Genomic DNA, 11,037 nt, shown 5'->3' on the forward strand with positions numbered 1-11,037 from the left:
AAGCCTAGAGATACACTTTTTGTTCTATTTTATTTATTTATTCATTTGTTTTATTATTATTATAGTATTCCTTGTCCCAGAGTATATTGTCCAGGCACATGGGATCTACATTCACAGTCTTTTTCCTTGTATACCTATGGATGACTTCTGGCCTCCAGAGAAAGGGGTTACACTTGCATCTCATTATTGGCACATCTTAAAATTACTCCATATGTACATACATCTGTAGTGTTTCATAGCATCAGTATTATTTGGGTTCAGTAGGTCGTTGGTTTAAGTATAAGTAATTTCTTAAAATGCTTTTGTCTGCAGAATTAAGAGCATTCATTATAAGAATTAAGATCCTTATAAGTGCTTAGCAGAGAAAGTGCAGAGGGAGCAACAGCACACTGTCATACTCCAAGAACACAGTTAAACTAGGCTGCTGCTACTTGCTGGGTTTTGCCGGTAGTGTAAGAGAAGCTGTTTCTGAGAATCCTGTAAATAGCACAGTAACTTTCAAATATGATGCAACTACTTTATTTGGGGAGGGGACCTTCAGCCCTCAATACATGCATGTTCTCCCCATATTCAGTAACATAAATAGAGGAGTTAACTGTTTTTTCCAGGACAGTGTGTTATCACCATGATTTTATCACACTGATCCATTTTGTTGGGGAAAAAACCAAAACGTATCAACAGATAACTAAATGAGAATTAGTGGAATTAAAAAGCAACTTATAAAATTGAAGAAGGACAAATAGATGTTCCAAGCATTATTTTGTTTTCTATTTTTACTGTTATTGTCAATAACAATGATGAGAAGAAGACTTTTTATTTGAAATTGGAAGAGGTTCCATTATGATATTAACAATTGTGATATTTTGAGTTCATGTATAGTGCATAATTTATGCCATTATCTGTTAAACTTTATTTTTTTTTAACACATGTATGACCAAATTGTCTCTGAATATGTAGCAGATTACCTCTGAGTTAATTTCTGTACATTAATAGCAATGCACAGTTGAAAAGATGGATTCATAACTTCTAAGTGTCCTGGTTTGGTGATTAAATCACTAAAACAAGGCTTGAAAGTCAGAAAAAAAATCCCTCTTAATTCTGTCACAGATTTGGTTGTGACATTGGAAGTATTCCAGTTCTCTAAACAAAGACATCTAAATATCAAGCTATTTAACACCCAGTTCTGATTCATGTTACAGCAAAAGGGTGTTAGGTGTATTTGCAGAGATTAAACCTTAGGTATTCCGGAATCCAGACATTTCCACTACAGATAATTTTTTAAAAGGTGGATCATAATATCAGTGTACCTGTCTTGCCTTGTTTGTTAGTTATGGTTAGAAGGGTCATTTGTAATTTGTTTAATAACTCTTACATTGCATGTTTAGGATTTATCAATTTAGGATTTCAGTCTTTGATACCACCCTTATATCCTGGATATTTACACTGAAGTGAACTTCTCTGTTTAGTCTCTCTTCTTTTTCTGTTCTCTAATCTTCTATTTTCTCAGCAATATTGCCATGTTGATCTTTATATATCTATGTACCTCTGTTTAAGTAAATGAAAGTTTGATTTATTAACATGTATATGTTGAGATCTTGTGCAGGAGAGGAAAAGCACCTTGTAATGTGCATTGTACTTATATTCACATAAACAGAACATATTCCACTTGAAGAAGAACAGATTCCTAGCACTCAACCTGAGCAACCCACTACGTCTTTAGTAACTGAACCTGAACCAGGTTAGAACATTAAGTTTCTTTGCATTGTGTGCTAGTTTTCTTATTCTTTATTTCTTCCTATATTGGCACATTCTGTGAGGTCTGACCATATGGATAGTCTGTCAAAAACTGCTCATCATTAAATCATAATTTTAAATTATTATATATACTGTATTTTGCTATGCAGAAAAATCCATTATATTTATGTGTGTGCTGATTTAAATAATCATATGCAAATTTAGTTAAGTAATTGAAACTTGTCTGTGTTCCTGGAGAAGCATCAGTATATAGTACTTCAACATAATGAATCTGGCATTTTCGAAGTATCTTCTTAAACTAGTAATATAATAATTTATAATTAAAAGAGGGAAAAAAAAGTGTTAGGGAAAAAATATACCACCATATCTGAGGAAAATAAAAATTATCTTAAAGCATAGTGATACGTACTTAAATGCAAAATATTTTAGAGCAACATTGTCTTATATATATGATTTGATTTTCAGAAATCGTGCTACCTGAGTTTGAAGAGGATGATTTTCTAGATATACCAGAAATGGAAATAATTAAAAGGAAGATTGACCTTTTCATGAATGACTGGCAAACAGTGGAGTCAGAAATCAAGCGCTCATCTCAAGTTCAGGTTGCTGTTTTAGAGATTGCTGAGCAAACTCCAGAAAGTCTGCTTAATCAAATTGTTCTGGTTATGGAGGGTAAGTAATATTGTTTATGTGATTTACATTTAACTTACCAAGAGGGATTTTGGAGAGCTTGTATTATGAATGGGGGAGAGGTTAAACTCAGTTCTATCTTATGCACATGTAGGTAAGCTGAAAAGCACACTAACAGCTTTCCACCTTGGAAGAGTGGGGAATAAATATATTTGGAATACACGTACAGTCATACAAATACATACATAATAGCTCCCTAAACACTGATATCGTATTTCCCTCGTCACTTCCTCTATGTTTTTCGGCCAGGATACCTGTATGAGAAATGGACAGATAATAACGGTTCACTAATGTACAATATTCATTTAAGTCAAAGAGACTTTCAGTGTGTGTAATAATCTACCCACCTGTATAAACTGTGTTTCAAGACCAAATTTTTGCAGTGTTAATATTTTTATGGCAAATACACTTTCTTCACCCAAAAGCTCAAATCTCTAACAATTATGAGTACTGGATAAATAGTATTAGTAATACGTTTTTCCTATACTTACTCTGATGCAAGTGTTTTTTTTTACCAAAACATCTATTATGTTAGCTTTATACTCAAATAAAATGACTGATGATTTTTGCCAATATACAATATGAAAGAAACTGTTGCACACATTAATGCCACTATCTGCATGTGTTTGTATAATAGTTTCATACTAGGAGATCCAATTGACAATACTAATTTACTTCAATTAAAAAAAAAGAAAAAGTAGCAATTTCATTTTTGGAAGAATCAATACGTTAATATATATTTATTCCATACGTTTGAGAAGAACATTTTGTTCTATGAGTAGGAGAAATGGAATATACAGTTGATGTGATTTGCTTCCATATAAGTGCTTACTTTTATGGACCAAGAGAATTTATTTTTACATGGCCAAATGAAAAATATTGAAACAGAAGACAATTAACCTTTTCAGAACCTTTTAAGTATCATGGCTGGGAGTTATCTGCTGAAGACTTAGATGAGGAAGCAGAAGACCTGGTTGCTGAAGTGGAAGCTGAAGAAGAAAATGAAGTTGCAGAAGAGGAAAATGAAGATGAAGAAGTAAGCACGCTGGTTTTGTCCATTTATCATCTGCTTTTAATTTATTTTCAGTTTGAGCAGTATCACAGAGAAATCAGTTTTTGCACCTGGTTTTGTGTGATGCAGTTTCAGCTGCCTTAAAGAATTAATGTAAGCACATGCTTCAAGAACAGTTTCATTGTATTCGCATGTTCTGGCTGATAGTAGTTTTATTCCAAGGAAGCATAAATACCCCATGCTAATAGACAGAATGAATGTAGCTAGTTTTTGTTTGTTTGTTTGTTTGTTTATTTGTTTAATGGTATAGAAGGGTTTTATAGAAAGAAGCAAATGAGAACTTGAATTTATGTCAATCACAGAATCATCTAGGTTGGAAGAGACCTCCAAGATCACTGAGTCTAACCTCTGACCTAACACTAACAAGTCCTCCACTAAACCATATTACTAAGCTGTAAATCGCAACAATGATTTTGTGACCTACCATGCAAGTATCAAAAGATGCAATGTAAAAGTCCTAAGGTACAACCCTCTGTTCCATCTCAGCTATTGATAATTTTTGAACACCCATTTCAATTAAATTAGAGGTCTAGCTTCACTTTTTTTAAATTTTCATCCTATATTCGAATTTGTCGTTTCCCACATTTAACAGTACAAAGTATCTATGTACTGTACTGGAACAGTATTAAATAGATTTTTTTTGAATGTAATTTTATTGGATAAGTAGATTTCATACTACCAGCTCTCACTGATTTTATGAAGAGGTCTACTTGCTTTCAAACATTTAGAAGCAACAGAAAGTGAGTTTCAGGAACACTGCAGGAAAATATTATCATAGATATTTCTAACCTAATTTTGGTATTCAACAGCTGGCTATGGTATTAACATTTTAAATTTAAAATGGTCCTTCCTTTCTCAATAATTGTCTCACTAGATTGGATTGTTTTTTGTTTGTTTGTTTGTTTGTTTTCTGAGTGAATCTGAAACGTGCACATTTTCATAAACTTATACTCAGCTTATAAAGTGTTTTGAGAATACTATTCTCGTTCAATGCTCAGATGACATATTTGATATTACTTGTTCTAATCTACTTGATCTGCTTAATCTGAGTGAACTACTTAAATAATTTTCAAAAAAAATCATAATCTTTTCAGGATGAAGAAAAAGCTAAGGAAAAGAAAAGGCACATGGGAGATACAAAACACTTTTGTCCAGTCAGTCTGAAAGAGAATTATGTCCTTTATCCAGGACTCTCTGAATTTGCAGCTAAATATCAAGAAAAGATTTATTATTTTTCAAATCCTGAATACAGAGAGAAATTTTTGAAGAACCCTGAGGAGTATGTGGCTCACAATGGTCCAATACAAGTGAGAATCTTTAAAAATATTTGAAGCATGTAATAACAAATTATAGTCACAATTTTCCATTTCCATTTATAATTGTTTATCATTACTGATTTTTTTTCTAATTAATGATTTGTATGTCATGCAAGTCCCTGAAACAAATAAAACATGTTGCTTTCTTAGTGACTTTATGGTGTGCATTTGAATTAACACAATGTATTGATGATGCAGATAAAGCAGAAAAGAGAAGATCTTGAAGGCATACAATAATCACATGATGTAAATAATAAATCACAAATATATTATTATTATTATTATTTGTAATTGGAAGAAGGGTAAAAGAAGTGCATATTTACCAGAATTATCTAATGGGTTTTCATTTTTACTTAGTAGCATCAGGTACTGTAGTGTATTTGTTTGTATTTCTAGAGAGTGGGTCATCTGTTTGGAATGGTAGAAGAAGATCTGGAAACATTAAAATGCAAAATCTGACTGGTTTTTAGGCAATTTTTATAATGTTGTTTTGGAACTGAAAAACAGTAGGAGGTGCACTGTGGAGTCCAAATTATTTTAAAATATTCCGTTTTTTCCTATAGGCTCCTCCCTTAAGGGTGTGCTTACTGGGGACTCATGGAGCAGGTAAAACCACTTGTGCACGATGGCTAGCAGACAAATTTGGTATTTTCCATATTCAGTTTGAAGAATATCTACAGGAACTGCTCTTGCCCAAAACTGAAGAGAAAATTGGGCCTGATTTTGATGAAGAACCTGAAGAAGATGATGATAAAATGCTAATTCTGTCACAGGAACTGGAAGACTCCTCTCAGACCATAACTAAAACTGAAAAGGAAGAAAACAAACAGGTAATCATCTGAACTTTTTTGTGTCTGTACACAACATAACCATTTTCAGACCAGATTAGCAATTAACTGTAAAATTATTGCTAGGTTAAAAGTGCCTATGTTAAATTATTTAACATTTCTAAGAATTATGTATAGTTTTTTGTTGTTGTTTTGTTTTGTCTTTTTTTTTTCAAAACACTAGAGTTACTAAATGGGACAAAGGAAGACAAATAGAGAAAAAAATGAAGGTCAGAAAAATAATGGGAAGGTATGGTTTTCTTCAAGTACTTATAATCCGTAGGTTCAGGCTGGTACACGTACACCAATTGCACAGAGCTTAGAAACGTTCACCAGCACTGTCCTGGGGCAAAAAGAATAGAATGCTTAACCATCCCTTCAGTCTGACTACTCCGTGTCAAAAAGTTAGAAATATTTAAATGTTCATACCAGAGTAAGCTATGGTTTGGGTTTTTTTTGTATATTTCTTTTTAATATGTTTTATTATCTGGGTTGTAGTGTTGTCTTTCGTTCACTTATTGTCAGAGGAGTTTCTAAACAGAAAAAAAAACCTCTTAGGTAGATGAAATATGCCTTGTAGTTTTGTTTTTTTTTTTTTTTAAAGTTTCAAATAGCTGGATAGTCATGATACTTGTAAAATAATTCATGAACAATAGTTTTCAGGAAATTAGGTGTTTACCTTAATAAGTTTGAATAGTGACTGTAAATTTATATATATATACATTCTAAAACCTCTCTCATCCCCAAACAATAAACATTTATGTTTAGCAATAATCATTTACATAAATGTTTACCAGGAGACAACAATTTCTTTTATTAGGCAGTAATATACTGGGAAAAAAAAGGCAAGGCTTCAATGTCGACGATTTTTTCTTTAGACAGCAATGGATATGATAAAAGCCTTTATTGTGTAAAGAAATCACTACACACAGGTATGCAATATAAAGATCTTTCAAAAATGCAAAGTACAAAAAAACTGAAAATCTACCTTCTAGATAATACAAATAAGGTTTTATCCAACTCTCAAAGCTTCAGGAATAAAGAAGTTTCTGCATCACATTCTTATGCAGCACATAAGAGCCATTTTTTTGTGCTCCTGATAGCTGTCATGTTTCTTCATGTTACTAGTCATCAAAGACCTTCAAAGAGATCCTAGTACAAAATCTAAAGAAACATGCAGGAGAGAAAGCAGGCTGTGGAGGAGACATACGGACCATCATCCAGGCATGGGATTAGGAAGTCAAGCACTCATTGGAAGTTGAAACTAGTGAAGGGTAGAAAGAAGGACATTTATAGGAACAGCAGCAGCAAAAGGAAGACAAAGAAAATAGGAGTCTGCCTCTGAATGGGGCAGGTGGCCTTTTTATGAAAGATACTGAAAAGGCTGAGGTGCTCAATGAGGTGCCTTCTTTACTTTGGTCTTTATACGCACAGTCTAGTCTGTAGCCATCCAGGTCTCAGTGCAAATAGGAAAGCATGCATAAGTAGTGTTACTACACACAGCAGAGTAGGATCAGATTAGTGATTGTTTATGGAATCTGAACATACACAATTCACTGGGACTGAATGGAATACATTCTCAGGTGCTTGAGGAAGCTGTCAAAGGTTCATTCGAGGCCACTTTCTCTTGCCTTGAAAAGTGGGGTAGGGAGGGGTCCCTGATAACTGGAAGATAGATTTAACTGATAAAAACCTGAAATTATTTCATCAGGAACACTAAGAGGAAGTTATTTTGGCAAGTCTGTTTACAACTTGATCATCACAGCCAAAAATATGGCAAGTGTTCTTGGCACTGATGTTTATGGCTGGCTCTCAGTCAGCATTATTTTTTTATTTTTTATTTTGGCACCAAGGCAATGTTTTACATTGATGCACTTCTGCTAGTATTTTTTTCCTCATCAACTTTTTATCTCCTGGTAAACAACATTCTTCTACATTAGTTTTTTTTTCTCAGATTTGCTGTAAAGTGCTTTATCTGCAGGCATGACCAAAATGCATCTGATATAATTGCAGTTCACTTTAGAAACATGTTCATAGTTCCATTCATAGGACAACACTGTAGGGCGTAGTTTCCAAGATTATGGACTGCCTAAGCATTTCTCTAGGTATAATTACCACCAGATTGTATGATTATCCTGTTTTCCAATGACCCACTACTTCTCCTCACTCAAGTCCTTGAAGTATATCTCTTGAAGCTTCAGGTAAAGGTCAATTGTAATATTCAAAGCAAAAATACTACAAGGCAAACAAAACACACCATTCAGTCTGGGGAATTTAGCAAGAAAATATTATCATGGTGGTTTTGGTGTGTCAGTCAAAGCCCTTGCAGTTTTAACCAGTCTGCTGAGCCAATGACCTATTTTTCACCTGACATCTTTGTCCTTAGAACTACCAAAATACTGGGTGCTCTTTTCTGGACCCAGCATACACATCTCATTAATTTTACCAAATACAGATGCATTTTCAAAACCACATCTACGGTGATACCTTTTTATATGCATTTTGCTGTTTCTCCCACTTCACACAGTTCTTTCAAGATGTCTGTATGGCTAACGCTTTGTCTTCTTAGGTATCTCTTAGGCCATATTAACATCTTTTAATATATACCCTGTGTCAGGCAATAGAGGAAATATTACTCACACACACTTCATTGGACCTGTGGCTTCCAGAATTTTCTCATGTTCTTTTGGCTACATTATTAGATTCAATGTCAGACATATGAATACTTATTCAGATTTGTCCTTATGGCAAGTGGCTCCCTGCCATCATTTAGAGGGTTCCTCTGAACCACCTTGGATCCTTTTGTTAGTAAGGGTTATTGCTTTATTTTCTGGCAGCTCGTGCTAACAAATTCTTGAGCAATTTGGGTTTATACAACCACCTACAATGAGGAAAATACAGCAGAACTTTGTAATGAATTCCCAAGAGAATTTCAGGGGACAACTTAAATTCATTTGCTGAAAGAGATAGAGGAATACCTAGCTGCACGTTAAGTTTTATCTCTAGGTGACTTTGGATGCAAGTTAAGTTGTTGTTTCATGGCCACTGGCATTGAAAGACAAACTCATTTAGCAGCATGTCTAGTCTTAAACAAATATAGATAACTTTTTAGAAGTGAGATTTTTATAGAAGTAGGGCAGAAAAGGTATTGCGTTCGTTAAAGGATACCAGACAGATTTCTCAGTTATGAACTTGGTCATTCTGTTTTCAGGTGAAAAAAATCTCAACTAACTAGAAAATAATATTTTCTTCTATGAAATATTCCATGAAAAGTTAATACTGCAGCTGAGTAACAAGGATATCTTTCTGGCTTCTAATGTCTATACTTCCAGTATATCTTTAAAAGTATGTATTTTGACACTGTGACTAATATAAACTAATCTAGGATCATCAACTTATATCCTCTTGTCATTCCTTTTTACTGCAGTGTGTCAGGAAGCCATTCTGTGAGAAATGCATCATCAACCATATCAATCTCACATTCTGAAAAAAATATTTTTGCACAAAATCTTAAAAGCTAGATTGGTGTTTGAATGCTTAGCATTTGACTAGTCATTCATAACACTACTACTTTGTAGAACAATGTTATCTTTGTGATAACTGGTCATGTGCCCCTACTCAGTCATCCTACATACCTTTCTTTGACATCTTTCTTTTGATTGCATTAAAAGGTGAAAATTGTTCTTAAAAAGTAAAAAAATAAAATAAAAAAACTGATGTAAAGCAGTGTAGTCTTCCAGCATGAGAACATGTAAAACTAAGTGGAAAGCTTCTTGTAGGCAATTAGATAATTTCAGTTTCTATTCCTCTGCATGGAGCCTATGTATAATAAATATTTAACAATTGTGCTTGGTTTAGGTTTCATACAGAAGTGATTTTGAGCTTGTCAGGCACTAGCTTAAAATACTTCCACTTCTGCCTGTTGAATAATGTATATGTTTCTGAGAGGTTTATCTAAGATGTTTCTATTAGTGAAGAACTTAATTCTATCAGAACACTTGGATTTCTAACAGAACCTCCATCTGTTCTCTTGTCATCTTGCTAATTTTACCACTTTTCAATGAAAACTGTACTTTTTCACCACCCCTGAAGTATTTTTTTTATCAGTAAGATGAATACATTAGTTTTCATGGATTCTATTTCATGTGAACCGAAACACTGTGAACGTTCAACTGAAGTGCATGGTAATTGTGATATCCAACCTCCTTGTCAAACAATGACAGCATTACATTTTAGTTAACATTTTAGTTTCTGCCCAGAGCATCCATTAAAAGCAAATCTCCTATTTGTTCCCACCTTTTCAGTTCATGTAGAGCAGTTTCAGAGTACATGAACTGAATTCATCTTGAATGAAGCTAAACACAACACACTTCAGAAACATGCCTAATGCATTTCATCAGCTAATGGATGTTCATTCCACAAGGCCAGATCAGACCTAGTTAGGTGTACCTACTAGGCTTAGGTACACCTAACAGCTGCACCTTTGGGACCAGCTTTTAGAGCAAGCACCTCTCTGCGTTATCTGCAGGCATCCTTCAGGCTGTTTATGAGACAGCCATTTGGACAATAATGGAAAGTAAAGGCGAGAAGACATAAAAATATACTGGCCACCTTAGGCACTGCTTAGACAGTCATGTAAATATAGCCCATGGGACCTGTGCTTTGTAAAGTTAAATTATTATGCAATGTTGTGCTACAAGTTTTGTTGTCTTTGTTGTTATTTTAATAGAGTTACCATGTGCGATTAACAAAAAAATGCCATACTCAGTTATGGGAAAGCTAGCTCCTAGTATAGCTAGCACCAAGTTTGTGCCTTTCAGGTTGATGGAAAATTGCCCAAACTCTAGGGAAATACCCAACCTCAAGCATGTAGAAAATAACCCACAAGTATTCCAGGCATTAATTTTATGTATAATGTAGTACAATGAAATGTAGCAAATGAGTTTATTTTGTTTCTGCTGGAGTAAGTCAAAAGAAGACTGTAATCAATGCCTTATTTAGCCAAAAAGAACAGTAACTCTCTCAGGTAGATCTTTTTTCTTTCTGTTTTGTTTGTTTGTTTTCATTTGTTGTGGATTTTCTTTATATAAAGGAAGTGGAATTAACTGATGAGGAAGAAGCAATCAAAGCAAATCTAATGGATTCTGAGGCATTGCCTCCAAAAGTACTTGATAACATTGTCCCTGACTGGTGGAAGAAAGAGCCATTCCGGTAACTGTAATTAGATTCTCTGTTTCTTTAATTAATCTTAGGAAGTATATCATCCACTGTGTCCACAAATACGAAAGTGCTGTGACAGATGTTACCAAAATAATGCTTGGGGGATGTTTTCTTTGCGAGCAGTGGCTAAGAAGTACAGGTTTTAGGGTCACACAAA

The 11,037-nt window shown here is 34.1% G+C and overlaps 1 protein-coding gene across 6 annotated transcripts in view; it reads left to right on the forward strand.

Moving 5' to 3' along the window:
* The window catches only part of AK9 (adenylate kinase 9), a 66,982-nt gene that overhangs the window by 36,862 nt on the left and 19,083 nt on the right, over positions 1-11,037 (forward strand). For all 6 annotated transcript variants that reach the window (XM_035323184.1, XM_035323187.1, XM_035323186.1 and 3 more), the window contains 6 exons: positions 1,655-1,738; positions 2,221-2,427; positions 3,354-3,481; positions 4,612-4,824; positions 5,397-5,663; positions 10,753-10,871. In XM_035323184.1, the coding sequence (XP_035179075.1) occupies positions 1,655-1,738; positions 2,221-2,427; positions 3,354-3,481; positions 4,612-4,824; positions 5,397-5,663; positions 10,753-10,871 (1,018 nt within the window). The remainder of the gene's footprint in view (positions 1-1,654; positions 1,739-2,220; positions 2,428-3,353; positions 3,482-4,611; positions 4,825-5,396; positions 5,664-10,752; positions 10,872-11,037) is intronic.

Source organism: Oxyura jamaicensis, chromosome 3, assembly GCF_011077185.1.
Source record: "Oxyura jamaicensis isolate SHBP4307 breed ruddy duck chromosome 3, BPBGC_Ojam_1.0, whole genome shotgun sequence".
Lineage (NCBI taxonomy): Eukaryota > Metazoa > Chordata > Aves > Anseriformes > Anatidae > Oxyura > Oxyura jamaicensis.